Source organism: Balaenoptera musculus, chromosome 6 (assembly GCF_009873245.2).
Source record: "Balaenoptera musculus isolate JJ_BM4_2016_0621 chromosome 6, mBalMus1.pri.v3, whole genome shotgun sequence".
Taxonomy (NCBI): Eukaryota; Metazoa; Chordata; class Mammalia; order Artiodactyla; family Balaenopteridae; genus Balaenoptera; species Balaenoptera musculus.
In genome coordinates, this window is record NC_045790.1 from 13,093,444 (window position 1) to 13,120,872 (window position 27,429).

A 27,429-nucleotide genomic window follows, 5' to 3' on the forward strand; every position below is an offset into this window, starting at 1 on the left:
GAATCAGAGTCACCTGAAAATCTCTTAAAGAATACATATGCCTAGGGCTGCCCCACACCATATACCATATCAGAGGCTGGAGGCTTAGACAATAGAAATAGGGTGGGTCAAAAGTAGATGCTGTAAATGTTCCCAAGGAGTTAGAATATGGACTTATGACCTACCCTGCCAGCACGATTCTGTGTTTTCTACTTATGATACTATTGCACCAAACATTTTTTTTTTCAAATTCTTGCTTTGGCAATGTCTTCAGAAGCCAGTATAAAAATCATATTGAAAAATTTTTCTTACTATTCCTATTTAACAAAGGTACCTAAGCTAATTTTATTATTATTATATAAGCATATGTGGTCCATGTCCGGCACATAATAGATAATAAATGATAACTATTCTTATTGCTTATTAATACTACTGTTGATGCTTTTACTAAAAATCAGAGAAGTCTTGAAAAAAAATTCATTCACATTCCTATAAGCTTAATATAAATGTTTTGTTTGTTTGTTTGTTTGTTTTTTTAAATTTTCATTCACTTATATTTATTTTTTTGGCTGTGTTGGGTCTTCATTTCTGCGCGAGGGCCTTCTCCAGTTGCGGCAAGCGGGGGCCACTCCTCATCGCGGTGCGCGGGCCTCTCACCGTCGTGGCCTCTCTTGTTGCGGAGCACAAGCTCCAAACGCGCAGGCTCAGTAATTGTGGCTCACGGGCCCAGTTGCTCTAGCGGCATGTGGGATCTTCCCAGACCAGGGCCCGAACCCGTGTCCCCTGCATTGGCAGGCAGACTCTCAACCGCTGCGCCACCAGGGAAGCCCAAATATAAATGTTTTTATTTCCTAAGGTTTATCTTTGCCCATATGCATATATTTTTACATGGATTGTACTTACAGTCACACTTTCCTTTGACCAAAACCAGAATCATTAATCCTAACTAGCCACTTTATTTATCAGACTTGGTGCCAACTCATTTCACTTATGGTCATTTAACCAAAATCAAATACATCCTTGAAAGAAGTTATGTCATTTAAGGTATTCTAAAGAATAAGATTAAGGTGTCCATCTTAAAAATCAAATATCTCTTGATACCCACCCCACAAGGAAATCTACAAAACAGGTTTTACTTTTATCTTTGAAAGTGCAATCACTAAATCTCAATCACTTAGCCACCAATCTTAGTATTTTAGGGAGGAGCTACAGGGATGTTAAATAATTTGCCTAGAGTGCCAGACATGCTAGCAGGGGAACAGAACTAAAATTCACAGCTTTTAAATGATAAATTTCTCAAGTTCTATTTAATTACACAGCCTTTGAGTTCCCAGGCTCTCAATGAACTTCAAAACAGACTTGAGGTGAAAGCAATGAAAGTCTTCCCTAAATCTCTCATCACTCTTGCACACAGGTCCATTTTGAATTCTGAGCCAGGAATCTGGAGGGTGCTTTTAGGTGATGTGTTACTCTTGGCTTCTCTGCTGAAGTGACTGAAACTGGGAGGTAGACCAATGGTGCCAAAGGAGTCTGCTCTGTGAAGCATGAGACAGAGAGGCACTATGCCTGCAATTTGGACAAGCTGCCAGCAGATGGCAGCTGTTCCTGGTGATGGGAGGACTGGCTGGCTTCAGTGCCTCTTTATGTAGAGATTCTATAATAGAATGTGATGGTTGATTTGAAAATGAATGGGCCCCTGAGAAGAGATGCGAATCTGGGGAAATCTGAGGTCTATTAAATGATTATTTTAAGACCTATCTCACTAACAACACGGGTAACCACTGAAGAGTAATTTCTGTGATACCAAAACTCCTGCTCCAAATAGAAATGGAAGAATCGCCTTCCCAATCATAAGCAAGTTATAGAGGACACTTACTTTTTTACAATTTTGTTGCGCTTGGCTTGTGAGAAGGTTTCAAGCTGAAGGGACTCATGGGTGAGAAAAGCGACTGCCAAATGGAAGTAATTGTTCCAGAGCTGTTCAAAATTAATGGTGTGGGTGAAAAGAAACAGAAAACAACATTAATATGAGTCATAATAAAACAGTGCCACATGGTACAAATGCACTCGCCAGAAATTAATGGGAAAAAAATCCAAAATAAAATCCACGGGACTTCCTTTTCTCTCCTGTGTTTCAATTATTCATCCCTGAAAGTTTTAATGCTTTATTAATATCAAGCTTTTAAAAATAATCCAAACTATTATATTTGTCTTTACTCCTGGGATAAAGGAAAATTGTTGCCAAGAAGTGTACCTATTTATAGTAAGTAGTTTGGCAATACTTATCAAAAGCCCTGACAATCTGCCAAATTTTTGACTAGTAAATACTTTAGGACTTTATCCTGGTAACATATTTATGGGTATTTAAAAAAATATTTAAAACAAGGAAGGCCCTCACACTGCTATTGGACATAATAACAGAAAATGGAAACAATCTAAATGCTCATAAGAAGAATTCGGTTAAATAAACCATGGTCCAGCCATACAATGCACTGTATTCAGCCATTAAAAATACTGTGAAAATATTTATTATCATCGAAAAGATCACAGAAAAAGTAAATAAAGTAGATTAACAGGTTACCAAAGAACTGGACAGCTTGATTCCATTTTGGCATAGGTACTTATGTGTGTGTGTGTGTATAAATACACACACGTATATAACCATTTTGATATATATACACACATACACATATAAACACATATGTATATACACATATAAACATGTATATGTATATGCAATATGTATATATAATCTCCTCTGCTTATGACTCTCTACTTCCAAAGTTCCATAGATACAAACACAGGCCATATCACAAGCAAAAGCGCTATCACCAACAAAATGTACCCTGTAATGGAAGCAGGACCCTTGTCTGCCTTCACCAGGGACTAGAATAGTGCCCTGTACATATAACTCTCTAATATTTGTTGGATGAACGAATGAATGAAGATGGAGCTAGTGATCACCAGTTTTGCTATCATTTTGGACTTTCAAACAGGTGTTTATACAAACTGCTCTTTGGACACTCTACCGTTTGTAGGTAGAGGAATAACTGCATGCCTACCTGCAAGCAGGTGTGTTTGTGTGTATTTGTGTTATGATAAAAAATCTGAGGTGATGTTTTCCAAAATGAAACGGTTCTCTTGCTTTGGCTGAGAACTCAAGGAACTCCTAGGTGAGTCGCATGCTTACCTGAAGTTCAAAGCTTGCCTGATCCATGAAGAATCTTGTGAGAACCTCAGCAAACTGATTTATGGCACGGAGGAAAACCCTAGGGGAGGAAAAACACACTAGATAAAGAAGGCAACTTCATGCTCTTTGAAACATTTTCCATCTATGTTAAAAGCCAAAGCAAATCAAACCTGGACTTGGCAATCTAAGACCTTTAGATCTATCAAGGTCCTTAGAGACCAACAACAGCACATTCTACAGAGAAGGTCACTGAAGATCAGTTTCTTGAACTGACTAGTAGCACAGCTCAAGGCTGCATCACAATTTAGCCAGTTCAGGGTACAGCTCAGAGGACAAGCCAGGGCTCCCGAGCCTCAGACCAGGGCTCCTTTTGCTCCATCGTGATGCTAACGTTTTAAAGTCTAGGACTTCGGATGCAATTGTTTCTCTAATCTGTACATAGTTGGGAAGGGTTTTTCTAATCAGGTATCAGGACCACAGAGAGTTAACAATAATGCTATCATAATGATTTACTTTATTTAGCTCTTTAAAAATCCTGTATCTCTTTTACTATCTGTATTCAGTCCATTTCACTTTCATTCAACAAGTCTTTGTTGAGGACCAGCAACTGCAAAGCACTGGCTTAGGTTTTGCCTTGAAAGAATGGTTCCTGGTCTTAAGAAATCTACAACTTGGTGGAGATCATTTGCAACCTGTAAATCGAACCATGACCCAACAAAGAATATGGAAAATTCTAGGAGGGGGTATCAAAGAGGTATGGGGAAATCAAAAGAAGAGAAGATGACAATCAGATCAGAATGGCTTCCTTTGGAGATGGCATTTGAGAAGGACCTGGGAGGCATGTTGATGGCCAGAGACAATGGGGCAGACACTGCAGGTGGAAGCAGCAGCGTGAGCAGAGGCACAGAACATGTTCAGGGTCAGGGTCACGGTTAGGGTTAGGAGGGAAGAGGCCAGTTTGATTGGAGGGCAAGTTGTATATAGAGGGAAACAGTGGAAGACAAGGCTAGAAAAGCAGGGTGGGTCGGGATGCAGAGGCCTTGAATGTCAGGATGATGAAGGCCATATGGAGACACTGAAAGACACCTTGCAGAGCTGATGCTGACAGTCAACATGAGAGCAATGAGGAGGTTATAGCAGAAAGAAGAGAGGAGAGAGCCCAAGTCAGAGTGACCACAGTAGCCTGCATGGAATCAAGAACAGGAGCACGTAAACCAGGACCACGAAAGCGGGAGGACCCTTACTATACAGATGGTGGCTTGAAGCAAAGAGATTTAACATGCTTCACAAGGGTCAAAACCTAGTTTCCAGACCCAAGTTTTCCAATGCCTCCGGCCCTGCAATGGTCAGTCTCACCTGCTCTGTGTCATATTCATGACCATCCAGTCTTTGGCATAGACGTTCTTTCCAATTAGATCCTTAAACATGATAAAAGTTTCCATGAGGAAGTCCTGCAGAAAATGAAGGAGGAAAGGTTGGGGGAAAACTGGGTTATACTTCATAAGCCTTTCCTCCAGCACACTGATGTAAAGGAAGGAACACGATGGCCCAGGTCCCATAACCTATCTTTTGAGTAAGGTTTATAGGGAAAACAGAGTATTTTTTTTTAATTTTCTTTTATATTGGAGTATAGTTGATTAACAATGTTGTGTTAGTTTCAGGTGTACAGCAAAGTGAATCAGTTATACATATACATGCATCTATTCTCTTTCAAATTCTTTTCCCATTTAGGTTATTATGGAACAGTGAGCAGAGTTCCCTGTGCTATACAGTAGTTTCTTGTTGGTCATCTATTTTAAACATAGCAGTGTGTATGCAACAGAGCATTCTTACAGGTATCCTACGATTTGATGTTTACATCATATAATCTGATAAGGAAGAGAAGGATTAAAAAATTGTATTTTATAAATGATAAAACTGAGACTGTTGAAAAATTAAACGACTGGCTTAAGGCCACAGAAACCAAGAAGCTGGAGAGCTGGGAAGAGACCTTGGAATTCTGGATCCCAAGTTCAGAGCCATAGTATCTTCAGTCCTCGGCTGCCAATGTTGTCTGAATACATCTACTGTACTTCAAATGAATTCACCAACAATTGTGAGAAAACTGATACCTTTTCTGTTTTTTTAACTTTTTGGTGTCCTTTAAAAATTGAGTTACAATTAACATATTATATTAGTTAATTAATATTAACATAATATTATATTAGTTTCAGGTGTACAACATAGTGAGTCGATGGTTTTATACATTAGGAAATGATGACCACAATAAGCCCAGCTACCATCTGTCACCATACAAAGTTGTTACAACATTGCTGACTGGATTCCCTATGTGTACATTATGTCCTGGGATTTATTTACTTTACAGCTGGAAGTTAGGATCTCTTAATCCCCTTCACCTCTTTCATCCATCTCTCTACCCTCCTCCCCTCTAGCAACCACCAGTTTGTTCTCTGTATCTGAGTCTGAGAAAACTGATACTTCTAATAACTTTGAGTCCAATTCTCCCTTATTATTATTAGAACAGAACAAAAATGCTATAAATAAGAAGCAGAGTCATGATTCTTCCTCTTCCAGGAACGTTACCATGCGTAGCCTGGGGGGAGGGTCCTAAATGGTCCTTAGAAAGAGATTATAGCAGTGGATCATCATGTCTGTAAAAACTAATAACAAAAGCCCAGTATTGAAAAAACAGCTATTCTACTCAAAACAGGGCTAAGAGGAAAAAGCAACTCAGAACAATTGGGCTAAAAATCAAAGCTAAAAAGTTTGGAAAGCTTTTTAATGTATTAGTTAGTTAAATTTAGACATTTTCCACTCAGATTCCTGAAATGAAAATCCAGTCCAATTTCTCTGGCACTACACCGTGCAGTTCTAGCTCATGAATGACATCATATATAGAAAGAACACGGGGCTTGGGAGGCAGGGGGCCTGGGTTCTATTTCTAACAATATTCCTCTGAGACCCCCGTCCTGTGGGTTAACCAGTACACTTCGGATGCCAAACAGCATAGGAATGGGAGCAATTCCAGCTCTCAAGTCTGTGCTCCTTCCTTCTGGTTCAATGGAGAGTCAAACCTTTCTACCCTCCGTTCTGAAATCATAGACATAGTTCACAAGTTTTTCAGTTTTTCATCATCCATTTTAAGTGCATCCATTACTTATTAACTATCCTATTAACTTTTTTCCTCAAGTCAACAGGAGTTGATGGTTTGTGAAACAAGGATGTAGATGCCGGTTATCTGCTTCTGAAGCCAACTCTATATTCAACTCTAGTGCTCTCAGTGAACTGTAAACAGTGATGACATAATAAAGGCAGTTCACAGATAACCCCAGGCTTCACTTTATCTACCACTTCCCGAAGTCTTTCAAGTGATTTCTTCAGAAGCAGCAGGAGCGAGAGAAAGGACAGTCCACTGGAGGTCAAAGGGCTTAGCTGTACCCTGCAGTTCTGCCACTGATGACTATGTTCCTTGGAGACAATAATCCTCTTTTAATTAGATGATGCAGGGGAAGAGCCCACCACTGTCCTGGAAAATAGGAGTTAAATCTGGTTTGTTTTTTTTTTTCTTCTTTTTGCTTACTTAACGGAGCCAAATTGTCAAGAGTTTGAATTTAGTAGAACTTTCTTTATTCTTCCTGCTTTCAGAAGGAAATCTGAAAAAAAGCCACTAAACTATTTTTTATTAATTTTATCTTACATAATAATAATTATAATATTATATATGTAATTATAATGTAATCATTATCATTTATAAGTAGTTGGTTCTCATAGCTAGTAACACATGCCAGGCACAAAAGTGAGGCTTTTCCACATGTCCACTCATCAATACTCACATTAACTACCTCCTGCCCCCAGGTAGGTACCATCCTACAGAGGAGGAAATTGAGGTTTAGTGAGGTTAGACAGCTTGCCCAAAATTTCGTAGAGGGAAGCAGAATAGCCAGAATTCAAACCCAGATCCGGGTGTTCTAAAGCCTGTGTTCTTAAACCCACTACGGAAGAGAAACACTGCTACCCTCGGCTTCCACCTCTCCCCACCTCTCCCCTCTTCCTAATTCTCTCGCCCAGATCTCTGCAAGCACAGCTACGGATCGCTACAGATTCCTGTACCACGCTGCCAGCCAGAGCATGGCCTACGTGGAGGTCCACACAGGACTCCAGACTAAGCCCCATTAAGTCCTTTATTGTGGTCCAAGACAGTGCTCTGAGGGTTCATCATTGGATCAATTACAGCTAATAATAATAAACAGTACAATTCCTTGTGTGTTTTTCCATCATGTAGACCTCACAGAAAGGAGAGTGACTGGCAGAGAAAGAGCTGGATATCCTTGGGTGTACTGGCCACATGCTATCAGTATAATGAAGGCAGAAAGTGGAAAATCTAGAGCATAAAGAAAATTGGAATACGCACAAATGATGCGAAGTTACCAGAGCAAGACGAGTGCAATGAGACTCGCCTGTTAATCCAGCTCCCTGTCTAGCCCACTGCTTCACAAGATAAGACAATACCTCAGGATTTTTTTTTGGGGGGGTCATGCAGCTTGTTTGTATCTTAGGTCCCAACAAGGGATTAAACCCAGGCTACGGGCAGTTGAAAGCACCAAGTCCTAACCCACTGGACGGCCAGGGAATTCTCACCTTCAGGGATGTTTAACAGCCACTAACAATTCCCTGAAGGCAAGGATCCTGGGGAAGCAGCCAGGGACCTAACTTAGCCTCTTGGGCCACCTTCGGCTGTATGCTTAATAGTAACTATGAGAACAATTTTTTTGTTTAAAACAGAAGAGAATGGAATATTTTTTTTAAGCTCAATTTTCATATCAATGCTTTATTTTTTTTTAATTAATTAATTTTATTTTTTTTGCTGCGTTGGGTCTTCGTTGCTGCGCACGGGTTTTCTCTAGTTGTGGCGAGCAGGGGCTACTCTTTGTTGTGGTGCCCGGGCTTCTCTTGTGGTGGCTTCTCTTTGTTGTGGAGCATGGGCTCTAGGCACGTGGGCTTCAGTAGTTGTGGCACATGGGCTCAGTAGTTGTGGCTCGCAGGCTCAGTAGTTGTGGCGCATGGGCTTAGTTGCTCCGCGGCATGTGGGATCTTCCCTGACCAGGGCTTGAACCTGTGTCCCCTGCATTGGCAGGCGGATTCCTAACCACTGTGCCACCAGGGAAGTCCGAGAATGGGATATTTTCAACTGACGATAACTTACAACTGTTACCTGGGGCAGGTATTACCTCTTTTTGTTTCCCTCTCCAGGGAATACTGAAAAGGATGACATCAACCACATCTTAAAAGACCATGAACATCTCTGCCTCCTAAAATCCTTGCCAGGGCATGGGTGACTACTGTTCCTGAAAATGAGACACTGTCCTCTTCTGAGAGCAAAAGAGGTCACCCAAATGTTTCTAAATATGGGCTCTCTCTAAATCCAAGAGACTTAGGTGGCTGCGTGAGGACCTCCTGGTATATGTACTGTACTCTTCTTCAAATGCTGTGGCAGAGAAAAACTCTCCCTCCTGTAATCACTGTGGAAAGCGACACAGCATTTGGTGGTGTGTGGGAAGAGAACCCTAGACTCATGAGGCTCAGTTCTGCCAAAATATGAGAAGTCTTAAAGTTACCAGGATCCAATGAAGACAACTTACAATAATGTCTTGTCTCGTCTTGAAAGTGCTGATGTAGTGGCTGTAGTGGCTCTCGTCCATCTGCCGCAGGATGGCAATCATGCAAGCGATGAAACTCCCCTGGAAGGAGACCGAAAACACAAATCCCAGCTTCTTAGACCGTCAACGGACAAAGCAAGATTTGGGTGCATGTACTTTGGTTTTCCCCACCCAATTAACTATGCAGGGACCCCAGCACGCTGGAAATATACTGCATTCTAAAGGTCCAAAGGCATGTGCTTTGCGGTTTCTGCTAAAAATAAGCTCCTTCCAGGTTTGAGTGAAGCAGTGTGGAGGGCTTCACTCATCCTATGAATAGCCATGACCTCTGAAATCCTGTAGGTCAGGGGATACTACTGACTGTAAGATCTCAGCTAGATGACTAGTTAAGCTGTAACAACTTGTAGACCCCTGAGTTGCTTGTTGAGACAGAGGTGAAACAGAGACGTCCAGGGAGAAACGTCCAAAGTATTTAGATCATTTAAGTAAATTAGAGCTTGGAGGAAAGCAAAGAGGAAAAAGAGAGGTCATAAAACTGAGTGGAAGAGCAGAAGAGAGGCTAGGAGAGCTCCCTGCTGGACCACTTCAATGTCATTCCACCAGCTCTAGAATCCTTTGGCTGGTGATTCCTAGCATGTTATGCTGTGTGACTGTGGACCTGGTTTGAAGAAAGGGATCGGATAATTAGATGATTACCATCATTTCCATTCTTGAGGCCAGGAATTACATATTCAACTTGCTTTCCCCTAGCCCAACCATATTTGAGCCACAGACTTAATTTTCTAGCCAGAGGGCAAGTATCTAAGGTAGTATCCTCTTGTATTCATATAGTTATGAAAACAACACAAATGTAAGTGAACTTGGCACAGAGGAGATGAAAATACAGCTGTTCCTGGGATGGAGAGAATAACTTCCTAAACACAAAAACAGTGAAATACTATCCACGTACACCTCTCTCTGAATGAATGTCTGTCTTAGGTCTCTTTTGTTTAAAAATGTTTATTTTTCTAATTATAAAGTGATGTAAATTTATTGTACTAAGGCTTTGATATATATTGCCAAACCAGCATATAGTTTGCATTACCATCAGCACCTAACGCTATTTGTTTCTCCAGGCCTTTGCCAAATATTTGTCCAAATTTTACCCTTTCAGCAAAGCCTGTTTTTTATTATGGCTGCGCCACGCGGCTTGTGGGATTCTAGTTCCCTGACCAGGGATCGAACCTGGGTCCCTGGCAGTGAAAGTGTGGAGTCCTAACCACTGGACTGCCAGGGAAGACCCAGGAAAGCCATTCTTAATCAGCTTACATAAATTGTAACTCTTCTACCCTAACTCCCCTTATCCCACTCATTTTTTTTCTCCATAGCACTTACAGCCTTCTAATACTCTGCCATTTATTTTTTTGTTATCGTTCTTGCTAGAGTGTAAGCTTCTCTAAGGTAGTGATTTTTGTCTGTTTTGTTTCCTGATATATCCCCAGCATCTAGAACAGTGCCTGGCTTACAGTAGTTTCTTAATACATATTTGTTGAATAAATGGTTTTTATTTACCATAGCAATTTGGGATAGTTCTTTTTCTATGTCCTCTGATTAAAATCTAATCAGAGATTTTAGCATCGCAAAAGATGCACCTTTAGTAAAAGATGCTTCATTTTAATGATGATACAACTCGGCCTTTCAACAGTTGCCTCTGGTCTCAATCACACTTTTTATCTGACATTTAATAGACATAACAGGGGGAGAATAAGAGGCCAGGGCAACACTGGCATTTCTAACAGCATGCTAATCCCAAGTTCTTTAAATGGTTTTTCCTTGAACCACAAGGGCTGGATGGTATCACAGGGCACTGATTTATAAGCACACTAAATATCACGGGGAATATGATGTGAAGGGGAAAACTGAATTTATCAGAATTCCTCTCATGGTGACTATAGCGCATAGTTGGGAACATAACTTGGTGAGCTGCTGGGGGTGGGCATGGCTGACAGCATGCAAGGCACTGCCTCCAGGCTGGTTGCCCAGGGCCAAAGCCCACCTCAATCACCTGGTGGTTGTGTAACCTTGCTCAGGTTTTTGCATGTTTCCTCATTTGCAAAATGGAGCTTGGTGTGACCTTTCAATGAAATATAAAGTGCTTAAGATAGTTTCTAGCACACACACAAAAATGAGCTAACAGTGACTACTACCATTATCATCATGCTGGCTGGATATACTGATACTATTACTGTTACCATTCTAACGAAGGCCGATCAACACAAAGCATGCGCACATTGAGAATTACAACTAAACTGCTTGAGACAATAGAGGAAATGCTAAATGCAGTCAGCTAAACCCCTAATTTTCTGCTCACAAAGGCTCATATTTTCCTGAAATAAAATATTAAGCAAATATTTAAAGAGCATTAGGTCGAATGGGTCCCAAGTTCTCAGTCCACCTAGGGCGCCTGCATATCTCAGTGGGTCTCTGCTTTAATATATTATAAGAGGCTTTTGTTTCACCTTCCATATGAGCAAGACTCCTTAAGAATGGATCCGCATGATGTGTATTGGCGAGATCCTTTAAAATTATCCCCCATTCGCCTCCCCTACCTCCCCGGTGGATCATTTTCCCTCAAGAGAAAATCAGCATCAGATTTACTCACAGTTATAACAAAGAGTCACTCATCCAGGGGGGCTGTAAGGTTCTAGACCCCATTCATTTCCCGAGGGAGCTATGCCACCCAGCCCGCAGCGCAGACTGGAAACTGGGATGGGAGGGGCCTATGTGAATTTGGTCTCAAGGCACTGCTCCCCGGAGTCCCCCACTGGGCAGGTGGGGTGGGACACTTAGAGGCCGCGGTGGCTGTGTGGTCCCCTGGGCGACACTCACGATGTGGGGAGACTGTCGGCTCATCCCAATCACGGTCCGGTTGATCCTTCTCAGCAGCCGTTCCATTATCAGCTGTACGTGCAGCGCCGTGGGGCCCTGAGGGGGAAACAAAGGGATGGACACCACTTCTTCTGACTCAGCTTCACTTTTCTTAAAGAAACCTGGAGTTCTCTTTAACTCTCATTCTGGTTCTTCAGTCCAAAGCAATCTCTTGTCCAAAAGGGGGAAACATTGCCACGGAACGATACGTAATGTTATTAAGGAATCTGCTGAACATAACTGGTTCTAACATTTAAAAGATGAACGTGGAGATGCAGGGGAAGAAAGCCTCTCTAATGACCCAGGCCATCTGGGCTCGCTGAGAGCTCCCTGTAGCCAGCAACTCAACAGTTTATGGGGACTCCCAGTAGCACGAGGTAGTTGGTCCTGACGCTGAGTAGATCAGGTTACCCGGGACAATTTGGCGCACGAGTGGGAAGAAAAAGGGAACAACATGGAGTTCTTGCTACCTCCTCTCTAGGATGTAAAAAAACAAGAAATTCAAGTCAAGGAGATTGTTATGGACTGATCATTTGCATTCAAAATTCCTGTGTTGAAGCTCTAACCCCTAATGTGATGGTATTTGGAGATGGGGCTTTTGGAGATAGATAATCAGGTCATGAAGGCAGGGCCTGGGACTGATAGGTTAGTATCCTTATAAGAAGAGACACCTGAGAGCTTGCCCTACCAAGCAAAGGCCGTGTGAGGACACAACGAGAAGGTGGCCATCTGCAGGACAGGAAGAGGGCCTCACCAGGACCCAACCATGCAGGCACCGTGACCTTGAACTTCCAAGCCCCAAGAACTATGAGAAATAAATTTCTGTTGTTTAATCCACCCAGGCTGCAGTATTTTGTTTCGGCAGCTCGAGCAGACTAAGACGGGGATTTACTATTCTGACTCTGTCATGTGTGACTATGAGCAATTATTTAACTTTGTGGAGCTTCAATTTTCATAGCTGCGAGAAAAAAAAGAAAAGATCCCGTACAGGAATTAGCTGGGCTGGTGCACCCAACAGGGCCTCATGAATGTTCAGTCTTTCTTTTTCTTTCTTTCTTTTCTTGTGGTTTGATGCTATACTCCTTCAGCTCCAACTTATCTATATTCAAGTTGCCTTTTCAAAGCCTTTACCCGTTATTGCTTCTTGACAGATACTCGAATCTCCTGCTTAATGCTTCAAACAACTAGATCACTGCTATTTATGTAATTTTATTAAAACACCAAGTATTGGTAGCGTCCCCTCTCTCCCACCCTCCCTTCTTTCCTGGCTTGCTTTTTATTATTTCTCTGCTTGCTTCCTATTTCTTTAAATGAAAGTGATTCATAACACCTGCCTCTCTGTAGGAACATGGGTGCCGTGTAGCCATCATGGGGGGTAGCGACTATGGTTTGTCTTCGACTGAAAACATTCTGCAAAGTTCTCCAGCTTCTTGAGTGGAGGCTATGACAGGTCTATCTCTAGAACATGGAAAATCCAGGCAGTGTGGCCCCAGGTTTTTTGAGGGGGAGGAGATGAGGTGAGATTAAAAAAAAACAAAACACATCATTTCTACTAGGCTCCAGAAGGAAGGATCAGTTTCAGAGAGAACATAAAATGAGAACTTCTCAGAAGCTCCGGTGTATCTACAATAGTGCTGTCAGGCACCAGAGGTATAAGAGGGTAGGGGTTTCTACCTAACAAGTCTAAACAGGGCTCTGGATCTGAAAAGTCCTCAGCAGGATCTCAGTGATGGGCGAACTGGACCAATCAGGAAAATCAGCCAGTAGCAGCCCCAGCAGTAGGTGGATCTCCCTGGACCTAGATTTGCATGACAGATTCTAGCCGGGAGAAGCCTCTCTAAACAGCTCTAAAATGGGTGCAGCCTGCCCCAGCGCCCAGGATCTCAACTGCCTGGGACTAGGAGAGCTGTGCAGTTGCTCCTGTCCCGGGCCGTGGACCAGCGTACGCTACGCTCTGCATCAGCGGCTCTTTGACTCACCACATCCTTCCTGTCCAGAACTTCCAGGAGGTAGCTCAGAAGCTGCGAGCTGGCCTCATGGTCAGGCTTGCTGGAGTTGTCGTCCAACTGGCCGCTGAGCTGGTCTATCAGCAGAGGCAACAGCACGTCTCTGCACTCTGAGGGGGGAAATGCAGACCACTCACCAGCTGCAGGAAGGAGCACATCCCCGAACTGCCTGGCTCTTTCCTGCAGCTCCCTCTCTGCCTGTCCCCCCAGCTCCCAGCTCTGGACTCAGCCCTGCAGGGGCTCCTCCAGGCCACCGAGGCGCACGCGGTTTTAGGCACGGAACTTCAGCCCTGTACCTTGACCTTAAAAACAAAGAAAATCCCACCTATTGTGGGTCCATGGAGCCAAATGTTTAAAGTATTTAACAATTTCTTTAGCTTTTTTTTTTTAAAAAAAGGTCAACTTGGGAATTCCCTGGCGGTCCAGTGGTTAGGACTCCGCACTTCCACTGCAGTGGGCACGGGTTCGATCCCTGGTCAGGGAACTAAGATCCCTCAAGCTGCACAACGCAGCCAAAAAAAAAAAAAAAAAGCCAACTTTGATACTTGCAAGCTAAGTCACATGAAACTAATAAACTAAGCAAGTTACATGCTTTTAATTTTTTTGAAATGTTCCACCTAATGGAGAAAATGCACTCGAAAATTCCTATAAGTACTGAGCTTCACCAGCACATCTCAGTGTTTCACAGACATACTGTTCATGCTTTCGCAGGCACGTGGACTTCATAAAGTAAGGTATTATCTTCCTACTATGTCTTCCTTCTGAGATCTTCACAATGATAAAATATCATTCTGATGAGTCCAGACATTCTGGGAACTAACAGAAACGACTGTGAATGGTGATAATACTTCCTCTGCTGGAACCTTCCAGGGCATCCTTGCTCTTCTGCTCAAACAACGCATCTTTATTGTCTCATTTATGGTTATGCATTCTTAGAGGCAGAGGGAATCACAGCACAGTAAGAGGTTGACTAGTATTAAGTTTTCCACTTAAGAGCACTCACTAGCTTTCTGCACTCCCCCTGACTGGGTCCTTGGAACAGCTGAAATGTCTAAGCACAAATTCTGAGGCTCAGAAAAGGTCAGAGCCAAAAGACGTGCTGATATGATCTAGTTCAAGTCCATCCTTCCACAGAAACAGAAGCTGAGACTTAGACAAGGTCCCTCATTCGTCCAAAGTTACATAACTAGCCAGGGGCAAGGCTAGAAGGGTTCTCCCACCAACAACCCACTCAACTTTTCCTATTTCTGCGGTGTCCTGCTAGTTCTCAGACCCTCCAGCCAATACACACTGCATGAGTCACCCTCTGGGACTCCCTGACCTGGTGGTGGCTTCAAAAGAAGCTCCCACAGCTGCCCCACCCTAGCGAGTCTTGGGTTTACTGGGAAAGAACCAGGTATTGGACCTCTTTCCCATGTCAACTTTGGGACAGGAACACAGTGATTTCCACCTGGTGGCTACATGCTTCACTCTAGCTACTAAATGAAGAGTCTTTTCCAGTGTAAGTGTGCTCTCCTCTCCGCTCCTAGCAGTATGATGGTAGTCTGGCTTCCCTGCAGCTCCCCCCAGAACCTCTCTGATTTACAGTGATTGCCAATTTCCATGGTGCAAGTCCTTCTGTCCTGGTCACTCTTCAGCCACTAAGATGACATGACTGGGCATGGAGTCGAGAAGAGATGTGCATAACCAGCTCTGCCGAGCCAGTATAAGTGGCATGCAGTCCATCACCGCCCCATGGCATCACTGCCTGCCCCAGCCCCTGGTTACGGATGTTATACTCTAAGTCAAAGGAGATGCATTTGTTTAAAAGGACCGTCTTTACTGCTTGCCTGTTACTTTATGGGGTTCCTATTTTGAGGACAACGTTTGCTAATTAATGAAACACGACTTAAAGAACACATGATTTTGCTCTTTCAGGAACTATGGGAATGCTGAACTGATTTCACCTTCTCCTTAAAACCGGTTTCCCAGGAGGTCCTCAAGCACCAGCAAACGATTGGCAAGGACATTATTGACATTAAAAAAAAAAAAAAAAAGGCAGTGTTGGCTGAAGAAGACAAAAGACTGGGATTTCCGTAAGCAGCAGTTTTGGTGGAGACTCACCCGACTGCCGGAAAAGATTGCTCTCTACTATCTTGGTCATGCAGTTCAGTTTCTGGCGAACTAACTGGTTGTCAGGGATGCTCTGAATGAACTTGCAGAAGAGCACGCTGGAAGAGAAACCCCAGCAGTCACTGTTTTCATCCTGCCGAGTTGAAGGGAGCATTACGCTCTTCCCCTCTACTGGGAAATTATTTGGGCGTGGACAGGTTTACCTGGAATTCTCTCCCCAGTGACCTGAGAATCTGTCTCTAGGAAGCCAAGGAGAGGCTGTATTCCGTGCTCACTCCAGGGCTCAGCCTGGGAGCTAAGTCAGCCTAAACTGGCAAATTAGTCAGGTCCATCACGGCTTTGCAGACGTGCCTTCACCCTCAATTTCTGCAAAAGTCTTTTCGGGCTACCTCCACCCCAGTGTCAATCACCATCTGACTCGGCATTTCGGGCGGTACTTAGGTATAGGGCTGGAAGCATAGTATTATGTACTTTTTTCTGTAGTTAATTTTATGTCTGTGTGTCTTGTTTCCCTGGAGAAAGTGCAAACCTCTCTGAGGGGCCGGCTTTGTGTCTTCTTTTACGGCTTCCACAGAACTGAGCACAAAAAGGTGTTCGGTCAATACGTGTTAGAAGAATCACAGCATGTGTAGCCGCCTAAGCTCAAGCCAAGCAGGGGAGCTACTTCTCTGTTAAGAAACAAAAGTTTTGGGCTACTTACCTGAGCTCAACAGGATCGAACACAAGTTTGACGTCATTAATGATGCTAGGAAGGTACTTCAAGGCTGCCCCCTGCAAGAAACACACCGAAGGCATATTCAGTTGCCAAGCAGGACAAATACAGGATTTCCTGCTTGATCCCAGGAAGAAACGACTGATGCTGGGATCTTGAACAGGGAACTGGACACAGACCCTCTCGCGATGAAGAAGAAAGCTGATGTTGTTCTACACGATCTCCCAAGATCTTTTTCCTGAAAAGTCCAGAGGCGCAGCTTTCTGCCCTCACCACCCAAGAGCCACTCTCCATTTAGAATTCAGTTTTCTATCCAAGGAAGTAGTTAAAATCTTGACATCTCCCTCACAAAGTTGCCATAGAGAGCAAAAAATAAAGCTCGAACTTGAGTCTTTAGGGATTACATATTTTACCTCAAAAAACTGATAATGATCAAGATGATGGGGACGATGGGCTTCTGGGAAGAAGGGGAGCCCTAAGAATAAAGCCTGTTGCTTGAATCATCATCAGGATCAACTGGCTGAATTCACAGGGTCCAGAAATGCCATTCAAGGGATGTCTAAAAGGGTAGCTTGTCATCTTTGGTGAAACGTCCATTTAGGTCTTCTGCCCATTTTTGGATTGGGGTGTTTGTTTCTCTGATATTGAGTTGTATGCGCTGTCTGTATACTTTGGAAATTAATCCCTTCTTGGTCGCACTGTTTGCAAATATTTTCTCCTAGTCTGTCGGTTATCTTTTCGTTTTCTTTATGGTTTCCTTTGCTGTGCAAAAGCTTTTAAGTTTGATTAGGTCCCATTTGTTTATTTTTGCTTTTATTTCTTTTGCCTTGGGAGACTGATCTAAGAAAATATTGCTACGATTTATGTCAGAGAATGTTTGGCCTATGTTCTCTTCTAGGAGTTTTACGGTGTCATAGATTATATTTAGGTCTTTAAAACAGGCACATGAAAAGATGCTCAACATTGCTAATTATTAGAGAAAAGCAAATCAGAACTACAATGAGGTATGACCTCACACAGGTCAGAATGGCCATGATCAAAGAGTTTACAAATAATAAATGCTGGAGAGGACGTGGAGAAAGAAAAGCGAACCCTCTTACACTGTTGGTGGGAATGTAAATTGGTGGACCCAATTTTTATGGAAAACAGTATGGAGGTCCCTTAAAAAACTAAAAATAAGAGTTACCATATGATCCAGCAATCCTACTCCTGGGCATATATCCAGAAAAGATGAAAACTCTAATTTAAAAGATACAGACACCCCAATGTTCATTGCAGCACTATTTACAATAGGCAGGACATGGAAGCAACCTAAATGCCCATCGACAGGTGAATGGATAAAGAAGATGTGGTATATATACACAATAGAACACTCCAGAGCAGTAAAAAACAATGAAATAATGCCATTTGCAGCAATGTGGATAGACCCAAGGATTATCATACTAAGCCAAGTCAGGAAGAGAAAGACAAATACCATATGATATCACTTATATGTGGAATCTAAAAAATAATACAAATAAATGTATTTATAAAACAGAAACAGACTCACAGACATAGAAAACAACCTTATGGTTACCAAAGGGGAAGAGAAGGGAGGGATAAATTAGGAGTATGAGATTAACAGATACATACCACGGTACGTAAAATAGATAAACAACAAGGATTTACTGTATAGCACAGGGAACTATATTCGATATCTTGTAATAACTTATAATGAAAAGAATTTAATATATATATATACACACACACACATATTTGAATCACTTTGTTGTACACCAGAAACTAACACAGTATTGTAAATCAAATCTACTTCAATAAAAATAAATAAATAAATAAATAAATAAATAGCTAGCTTGTCTTTGGCAAACCAACATTTGAAAATACAAATGTACATAAAAGTTAAAACAAAGGGATTTCCCTTTACTTTCTATGAGTCATTCTAAAATTAACAAGTTTTCCACGAACTAACTAGGATTAATTTTTTTTATCTCCCACCATGGCCAGTTCTATGTTGCCCCAGAACATCGTCACCGACAGCATTAAGAGTTACTCAATATTTTATTCTTTTTGTTGCAATGGTAAATGGGAGTGTTTTCTTAATTTCACTTTCAGATTTTTCATCATTAGTGTATAGGAATGCCAGAGATTTCTGTGCATTAATTTTGTATCCTGCTACTTTACCAAATTCATTGATTAGCTCTAGTAGTTTTCTGGTAGCATCTTTAGGATTCTCTATGTATAGTATCATGTCATCTGCAAACATCATCAAAAAAATCTAGAAACAATAAATGCTGGAGAGGGTGTGGAGAAAAGGGAACCCTCTTGCACTGTTGGTGGGAATGTAAATTGATACAGCCACTATGGAGAACAGTATGGAGGTTCCTTAAAAAACTAAAAATAGAACTACCATATGACCCAGCAACCCCACTACTGGGCATGTATCCTGAGAAAAATGTAATTCAAAAAGAGTCATGTACCACAATGTTCATTGCAGCTCTGTTTACAATAGCCAGGACATGGAAGCAACCTAAGTGTCCATCATCGGATGAATGGATAAAGAAGATGTGGCACATATATACAATGGAATATTACTCAGCCATAAAAAGAAACGAAATTGTGTTATTTGTAGTGAGGTGGATGGAGTTAGAGTCTGTCATACAGAGTGACGTAAGTCAGAAAGAGAAAAACAAATACAGTATGCTAACACATATATATGGAATCTAAGGAAAAAAAAAAAAAAGTCATGAAGAACCTAGTGGCAAGACGGGAATAAAGACACAGACCTACTAGAGAATGGACTTGAGGATATGGGGAGGGGGAAGGGTAAGCTGTGACAAAGTGAGAGAGTGGCATGGACATATATACACTACCAAACGTAAACTAGATAGCTAGTGGGAAGCAACCGCATAGCACAGGGAGATCAGCTCAGTGCTTTGTGACCACCTAGAGGGGTGGGGTAGGGAGGGTGGGAGGGAGGGAGATGCAAGAGGGAAGAGATATGGGAATATATGTATATGTATAACTGATTCACTTTGTTATAAAGCAGAAACTAACACACCATTGTAAAGCAATTATACTCCAATAAAGATGTTAAAGAAAAAAAAAAAAAAGAGTTACTCAAGCTGACCTTGATCTTGACAGCTTCCTCCAGAGGCCTGTCCATCAGCATATTGAAAGCGAGAAATAACTGGCGGATTGAATTACTAAATTCATCTCCATCTTCACTTTGGCCATAAAATCTTAAGAGAAAAAAGAGAAGGTGGGGCAAAAAAAAAAAAAAAAGAGAAGGCGGTCAGATTTTCCATCTTTAAAAGAAGTTTTCCAACAGATCTGTTGCCTACACAACGCTGGAGGCCCACGCCTCACTGGTCACCTCTTTATACCGTGCACAGAGGAGTCACACGTGCCCTTAGGTGGTTCAGGAAGGGGCCCAGTAGCTGGGAAGTTATCCCCACCTGGACAAAAGGAAGGTAGTGATTTGTACGTAAAGTCCTACAACAGAGCTCTCCCACTGGCCCCCTGAAGCTGTCTGAAGGCCAGTCCTGGTGATGTCCTCCATCCTAGTGGCGTGAGGGCATTGCCAGCACAGAGCGGGGAATGGCCGGAAGCAGCTTTGCCTCAAGTAGCAGAGAAGCCCTGCATGCAAACCTACCATCCTCAGCTCATTAGCAGAATGTTCAGCAAGCAGGGGACTCCCCGCCCAGCTACCTCCCCTGACAGCCCAGTCTCGCCACCTCCACGCCTCCCCCTCCTCCCTCTCTCTCCTCTTCTAATCTTTGTGTCTAATCACTCTCTGCCATTTGAATCATTCTGTCTCACCGCAACAAGCCCTGATCATTTGCGTTCAAGTTTCAGACAAGGGGTAGAGAAGCTCCTCAACCTAGAAACGTTCTGAGCCCAACCCAGTCTGCAAGACCAGTTAGTATCCTTCTATCCACTGAACTGGCCACGCTGGTGCCGACCTGCCTCCAGGACAGGGTCCTCCCAGGACACGGGCTGTCTTGGTCTTTGCTTATTCGTGCTTGTTTGATTAAAGTAAGCTATCAACTGAAAAGTTGGTTCATTCTCCTAAGTAGAAATCAGAAGGTCTTTGGCCCATTTCTCAGCAACACAGAAGTCCCCAAATTGTAGCCCAAGTGCATTTACACTGGGTGGCAATCTTACCACCAACTGTCAAGAGTAGGGATGGTTTGAACTTAGAATTTTATACACACACTCAAATACATACGTACACGCATATACATATTTACATCAGTCTCCTCCATTCACCTATATCTTATATGGTACTCATGGAATATGAACTTCTCAGAAAATTACTCAGTCAGAGGGTTTCTGCTAATCCTCGATTCATCCATTTTGCAGAACTTTAGAAAAGAACTTTATCTGCAATTTAGTCCACAAAGTATATCAAAATTAACATACCCAGAACAGAACTCACTTGATTTTCCTGTTCATCTTTAAATAGTCCACGTCTTAGCAAACAGCACCCCAAACCTAGAAGTTATTTATAGTTCTTCCCTTTCTCTCATTCTCCCACCAAATCTAACAGCAAGTCCTATCATCTCTTCCCGCTAAATCAGTCCACTCTCTGCATCTCCTCAGAGACAGGGCCACCGTATCTCACATTTGAACTATAACAGGCTATTTTGTGGTCACGCAGGTTTCACTCTTAACCCCTGATAATCCACTTTCCATCCAAGAGATGAGATGATTATGTAAAATGTAAGCCAGATTCCACTACTTCTCTAACTGAATCCCTTCAGTGGCTTCCCGTGACACCTGGAATGAAATCCGAACTCCTTACTATGACCTAGAAGGCCCCCATCCCACGCCTGCCTGCCAGGCTCCGTCCTCCCATTCCCAGTCTCCACGGTCCAGCAACACTGGCTTCTCTTGATTCCTTAGCTGTTCCTGCTCCCTGCATGTCTCTCCCCTGAGATCTTCAGAGGCCACCTCCTCATCTTTCAGTCTCAACTCAAACCCCAGCTCCTGGAGAGGCCTCTCCCACCAACTCAGCTCAGGGAGCCTTCCCTGGTCACTGTCACATCAACGTCTTCCCTCTTAGCTCTTATCCATCTGAGATGATCTTGTGGGTTTCTTTCTTTATTATATGCCTCCCTGGCCTTGATGTAACCCACAAGCACCATGAGAGCAGGAACCTTGTCTCATCTGCTGCTAGATCCCAAGATCTTGTAGCAGATCCCCAGATCTAGGGCTAGGAGGGAAGGCGTAGATGTGACAGTGACCAGGGAAGGTTGTTTGAGCGGAGCTGGTGGGAGAGGCCTCTCGGGAACCGGCATCTGAGTTGAGGCTGAAAGATGAGGAGGTGGGTTCTGAGATCTCAGGGGAGAGACGTGCAGGGAGGAGGAACAGCTAAGGCAAGCGCCCTGGGGGGGCACTGAAGGGTGTGTGGAAGGAATCAAGAGAAGCCAATGTTGCTGGAGGGCCGAGAGCAACACCTGGCACCCTATCTCTGTGATTTTAAAAAAGGGACTAATATGACTGAGCTTCTCAATGTCGTATTGTGTCTATCAAATCCAAGCAATCAGAGAATGCAGACTACCAGACCCTCTAGCCCAGATCAAGCTCTGCTTTAGAATGAGAAAACATCAGGGGGAAAAATAACCGTAAACAGGCCATCAGGGACTAACTTCAACAAAGCCACTCTCTTAGTTCATCTCATGGGTTAATTAACTTGGCTTTTCCATTGTTATCATGCAATCTGATGGTGAAAATGATGGCCCAGATGCAACGCAACATTATGAAGGGTAAAAGAGCTAGTGGATCATTAATGGAAAGTATTTAAAAATTTTCCTCAATTAAGGTTTTTTCTTTTTATGGTTTTTTGTTTGTTTGTTTTGGCCGTGCCCCGTGGCATGCGGGATCTTAGTTCCCCAACCAGGGATCGAACTCGCGCCCCCTGCAGTGGAAGCGCAGAGTCTTAACCACTGGACTGCCAGGGAAGTCCCTCTTTTTATGTTTTTATGAGGATCTTTATTGCTGGACATCAGGGTTTGCTATACAAACTTTTAGGTAAGGGAATGTTCCCTCAGTAGGACATCCGAACTGAATATGTGGAAATTCAACATAATTACAAGACACAAAGATCCAACTATAAAAGACCACCTGGAGAGAAGCGGGGACTACAGAGGCTGTGTATATGCTCTGAGTTGGGCGGACATTGCCTGCTTCTACTAGGGAAGGAGGAGCTGACATTCATCCAACTCAACTTTTAAGTCACTGAACATGTTTAAACACCATAAAAATGTACAAATTCATTATAGAAACTTTAAAAATGCAGAAAGGCTAAAAAATAAACCTACTGAAAGCCCTCTTATCTACAGTTTACTCATATCTAACCAGTCTCCAATCCTGAAATATTTTTGAAATGAGATCATATTACACTTCTGTCTTCTACCTTAGTTTTATTATTTAAGAACCTATCAGGGTTATCCTGCCTCATTAACATACCCTACATTTGAAAGGGCTGAATGTACATACTTTAACATTCCTCTATGTTTATACCTGATGGATTTTTTTTTCCATTAGATAGATTTTTAGATGGGGTATTACTGGACAAATGTGATATCTTCCTTTGCTCTGTGTGTGTGTTTGATTTTTATTCACAGTGCTAAATTTCTGTCCTTAAGAATTTATCTTCCTATCAGCAATAAAACACAGGGCCAATTTTTGTCCAATCTCACCAAAGGATAAAGAATTTTCATCGTTATCAAATGTGCAGGTAAAGATGGTGTGTGTGTATCGCATTTTAATAGTATATATTTATTTTTAAATTTAACTGACCATTTGAAGTTTTCTTTTGTAAGTTATGCTTTTATTTTATAGTGTGTAAGGATATTTATCATTCTTTAGTTGATTTTTAAGAGCCTTTAATTAGTAAATCTACTGACCTTTGAACTGTACTATAAGTTACAAGCTTTTTTTCCATGTTAATTGTTTGCCTTTAATTTTATGATTTTTTTAAAAACACAAAGTTAAAAAAATACACATGCTCAAATCACAGGCTTGAAATCCTCTTACCTACAGCTTTCCTCGTATTAACATATGAGCATGTTATCTATCTAGTTTCCAAACCTGCCTTAGAAAAATATTTTAACAGTTTGGAAATCCAGCTATTATTGAAGGGTAGAGATGCCACTGGAGTTGTGGGCATTCCCAGAAAAGTTATTTCCTCATTCTTGACTTGTATCGTTTTTGATGGAACGATTATTCTAGAAATCCAAACTGGGAATTATCGTATCTCTGGGGCTTAGTTTTACCAGGTACCTAAGTCTGGTGTCAGCAAAGAAACACACACCTCAGGAAGCAACTCCTCCAAACACTTGTCACTACGGTCCGTCTACTCCCAACAACCGCTCATGATCCTAGATTTATACACCCAACATCGTCATGAAGCCCGCTGCTGTATTAAATACAGTCTCATCACAGGAACCTGACTACCTAGTTATTGTCACCGACAAAGACTTCCAGTAAGTTGCACATTGTAGTCACCTGCATCCCTAAGTCCTGCTGTCACTACCGCCCTAGAAATTCTGCTGATCCAAAAGGACGTCACATGAACCTTCTTTAACGGTTGTGTAGTCCACCCTCACCTTCACCCTGAAGTTCTGAAATTTGGCAGTTCCATGACACAGCTGCTCACAGAGCTGAACGTGAGCATTAGGATTAAGGGAAAATATGGGAAGAGAGGGTGAAGAGCGTCAACACTCTATTACGGTCACCATTACCTCAAGTAGAGCACTCTAGATTGGATGATGAACCTAAACAAGTACTTTAAGGCTTTCAAGGCAGCAAAACGCAATTCTGTCTTGCTGCAGTCATCTGCATTCGCCACGTAAAAGTTCAGTACCTTGGAGAGTTTCCTGAAAAGGGCAAGAAGGAGAAAAATGTCAATGGGGCAAAGTGGTACTCTGGGGTTTGGGGTATGCTATACAGAAGGGAACTTGGCCTCCTGGGGAAGTAGAAATCACAACTATGGTAATTATCTCTTCTAGAATATGCCCTGAACAGGGAAGTTAACTCTTTCGTAGTTTAGTTTTCTCATTGCGGTCTAGGCTTGGAGCTTCCCTTCTGCTTAGAAAGAAGGGATGATTTCTTTCCCTTTGCAGGATTTTAAAAAATGATCAAGAAATCAAAGAGTTGAAGGGACTCGAATCGTGAGTATATTTTAATCTCTAGCATGCTATACAGACATGTTCAGGTGTTCCTGTAAGGGAGGGACTGTCTGACAAAGGTGGTCACCTTAAAAGAAGTCTAATTCCCTCCAATCTGCCCCAGCTGTTTGGGATCCATCAACTGGAGCCAGATGGAAACTTTACTGAGTGTGGGAAGAAGAGCAAACCGTGGTTCTGAGCATCTGAACACATTAAACTGCTCTGGGATTTTTAGGTTGTTCTTTGTGTCCTTCCAGAGTCTTTGGACTAGGTGTTGTCATAATCTTGGGCTATCTCACATTTTTGAGGGCACTGATATTCTAAACTTGCCTTCTGGGAATCTCCGAGTTTTCCTAATATTAAGAAAAATGCACAGGAATCATGTGGAATTGATCCATTCTTGCAAATAAACGCAGATTACCAGAAACACACCACCTGGAGTGCTGCATGTGGCTCTGTGTAATAGAGACCCAATGATAGGATTTCATCTCTTGTAGCTGCTGCCTACTTAGAAAGTGAGGCTATAGGGTGGGAAGAGCCCTATCACTGGTGTATCTGCTGTTTCCCCCAACCCAGTGGGCATGATATCCATTGTGTTAATTGCGGATTATGCTACATGACAGCTCTTCTAGGTCACTTATGGTTTATTACATTTCTGGACTTTTATGCAAATAAAACCGAGAACTTTCTTGTTTAGTTCAGAAAAAGACATGAGGGATCAAGGATCTGAATGACAGAGCAGGTCAGCAGCACTTGGCACGATCTGGCATAAGCGACTGTCAGAAAGATCTTTGCCATCTCAGCTCAGTCAGGGGCTCATAAACCAAAGATAGAAAGAAGGCTGCACCTTGGGAAAGGTGGAGACCATTCCCTCTTACGTAAAAGAAACAAAATTAAATCTTCTCATAACCTCTAGGTAATAAATTCTACAAAGCACTTGCGGCGTACGGTTGAGGGAATGACCCTCAGTTCTATCACATGTCGTCCTGCTTCATCCTCTGTTTGATCCCATTGGGGCGTCACGCTCATCCCACCGACACCCGCCTCCTAAGATCCTGCGTAGGGTCCTCTGTCCTGGACTGTGCCCCTAACAGCTTCAACTCCTCCACCTGTAGATGCTCAGGATTCTTAAAGAAGTACAGCCTTATCTCTTCCGTAACTTCCCAGAAAGCGGGGCCTGAATGTAATCCCTTTGCCATGGTTAGAACAGTTAGATGGTTCCCACTTTCCCCAGGGAAGCTTAGAACAAGGTTCTGCACTTCGAGGCAAGGGCACTCAGCTCACGTCCCTCTGGTTTCTCAACAACCCGGTCCCAAGAAGAGCACAAACCCGACAACCCAGCCACAAGCCCTGCCCGGGCCTGGTACTTACACATAGGCCAGAGTGGCACTGAAGTGCTTGTAAATGTAGGTCTCGAGGACGGGATTGAAATGCTGGAACTTGATGTCTCCTATCAGTGAAATAATAAACACCTGCCAAAGGTGAAAAACATAAATAGCAGCATAGCACAACCCCTGGCATTCCGTCAACAAGCTGGAGCTGAACGTCTGGGGCCTTCTTTTCCTTCTTGGTCATTATGGTAGCATTCCCATGTTACTCTTCCAGAGCTGAGGTCAAGTCTTGGGGTTTCTTTTTATTTAACACGAACAGAGAGAGACCATTAAGTGTCAGGCACTGTGCTAAATGCTGCGAGGAAACCAGTATAAGCCAGCACCCCTAGCCTCGGAGAGCTGACTGCCTCAGAGAGAGGGCAGCGCACGGGTAACCAAGTCAGGGAAGAAAACGGGATGAGAGGGGGAAGGGTGCGGGGAAGGGTTTCCCATGGGAATAGTAAACACTAACCCAAGGATGCAGCTAATGAAATACTCCAGGACATTTGTCTCCTCAGTGCAGTGTGGGTGTCCCTAATAACTGAACTCACCAGACTTTCTGAGTCTCAATTTTCTGCTCATGTTAACTCTTATCACTACCGGACATAGAATCTACTGATACAAATAACCACTTTGCACCTACTTGTGATAGAAGAGAGCAAAAGAAGGGGCACCTGGGACTTCCACACATGCCCTTTGCCAGCTGCTCTGTCCCACGGGAATCTACCTCCAGACCCTTCTCCCATGGAGTCATTACCATAGACTCTCTTGCCCATAAACCTGGCCAGGTGTGATTGCAGCTGGGGGCACTTCTCTCTTTGTCTTACATCCGTAAGTGTCAACATCCTAAACTCTTCTTGAATCTAGCAGTCTCTCCAAGTTGATGAATGACCTGAAGCTGCAATTTACCTTCCTCCTTCTTTGCTGCAACATTCAGGGAAAACTCTGCCCTGAACTTTAACCCCAACAATCAGAAAACGATGCTTAGTTTGGATGTGTCAGCTTCCACCACACCACTGCCATCTCTGACTTTCCCAGAGTCCGATATCCCCTCTCCTTCTTTGGATTTCCGGTCTGGGAATGGGTTGCATGTTTTAGTATTTTGTGTGACAATTTGAATTGTCTGCTGGGTTGCATATTGTACATAATGAGACCAAGACTCATCTCTGACTTGCAAATTCATTCTCCCTTGCAAGAATGTACAAGGACACGCATACACAACAAACCACAATCGTCTTTGTTAACGGTATCTCCTGGTTTAGGACCAGACAATTTTAAAGCAAATTAAAGGGATTCCTGATTTCAAATGTAATAAAACAGCT

At 42.7% G+C, this 27,429-nt stretch overlaps 1 protein-coding gene across 3 annotated transcripts in view; it reads right to left on the reverse strand.

Moving 5' to 3' along the window:
- The window catches only part of DOCK5 (dedicator of cytokinesis 5), a 213,877-nt gene that overhangs the window by 45,669 nt on the left and 140,779 nt on the right, over positions 1–27,429 (reverse strand). For all 3 annotated transcript variants that reach the window (XR_005020335.1, XM_036855880.1, XM_036855882.1), the window contains 11 exons: positions 26,109–26,209; positions 24,312–24,446; positions 19,691–19,802; positions 16,552–16,622; positions 15,843–15,949; positions 13,713–13,849; positions 11,695–11,790; positions 8,809–8,907; positions 4,526–4,620; positions 3,170–3,248; positions 1,856–1,956 (listed from right to left, as the gene is read on the reverse strand). Coding sequence is in view for 2 of the 3 variants with exons in the window: in XM_036855880.1 (XP_036711775.1) it covers positions 1,856–1,956; positions 3,170–3,248; positions 4,526–4,620; positions 8,809–8,907; positions 11,695–11,790; positions 13,713–13,849; positions 15,843–15,949; positions 16,552–16,622; positions 19,691–19,802; positions 24,312–24,446; positions 26,109–26,209 (1,133 nt within the window). In the remaining variant the exon portion in view is untranslated. The remainder of the gene's footprint in view (positions 1–1,855; positions 1,957–3,169; positions 3,249–4,525; positions 4,621–8,808; positions 8,908–11,694; positions 11,791–13,712; positions 13,850–15,842; positions 15,950–16,551; positions 16,623–19,690; positions 19,803–24,311; positions 24,447–26,108; positions 26,210–27,429) is intronic.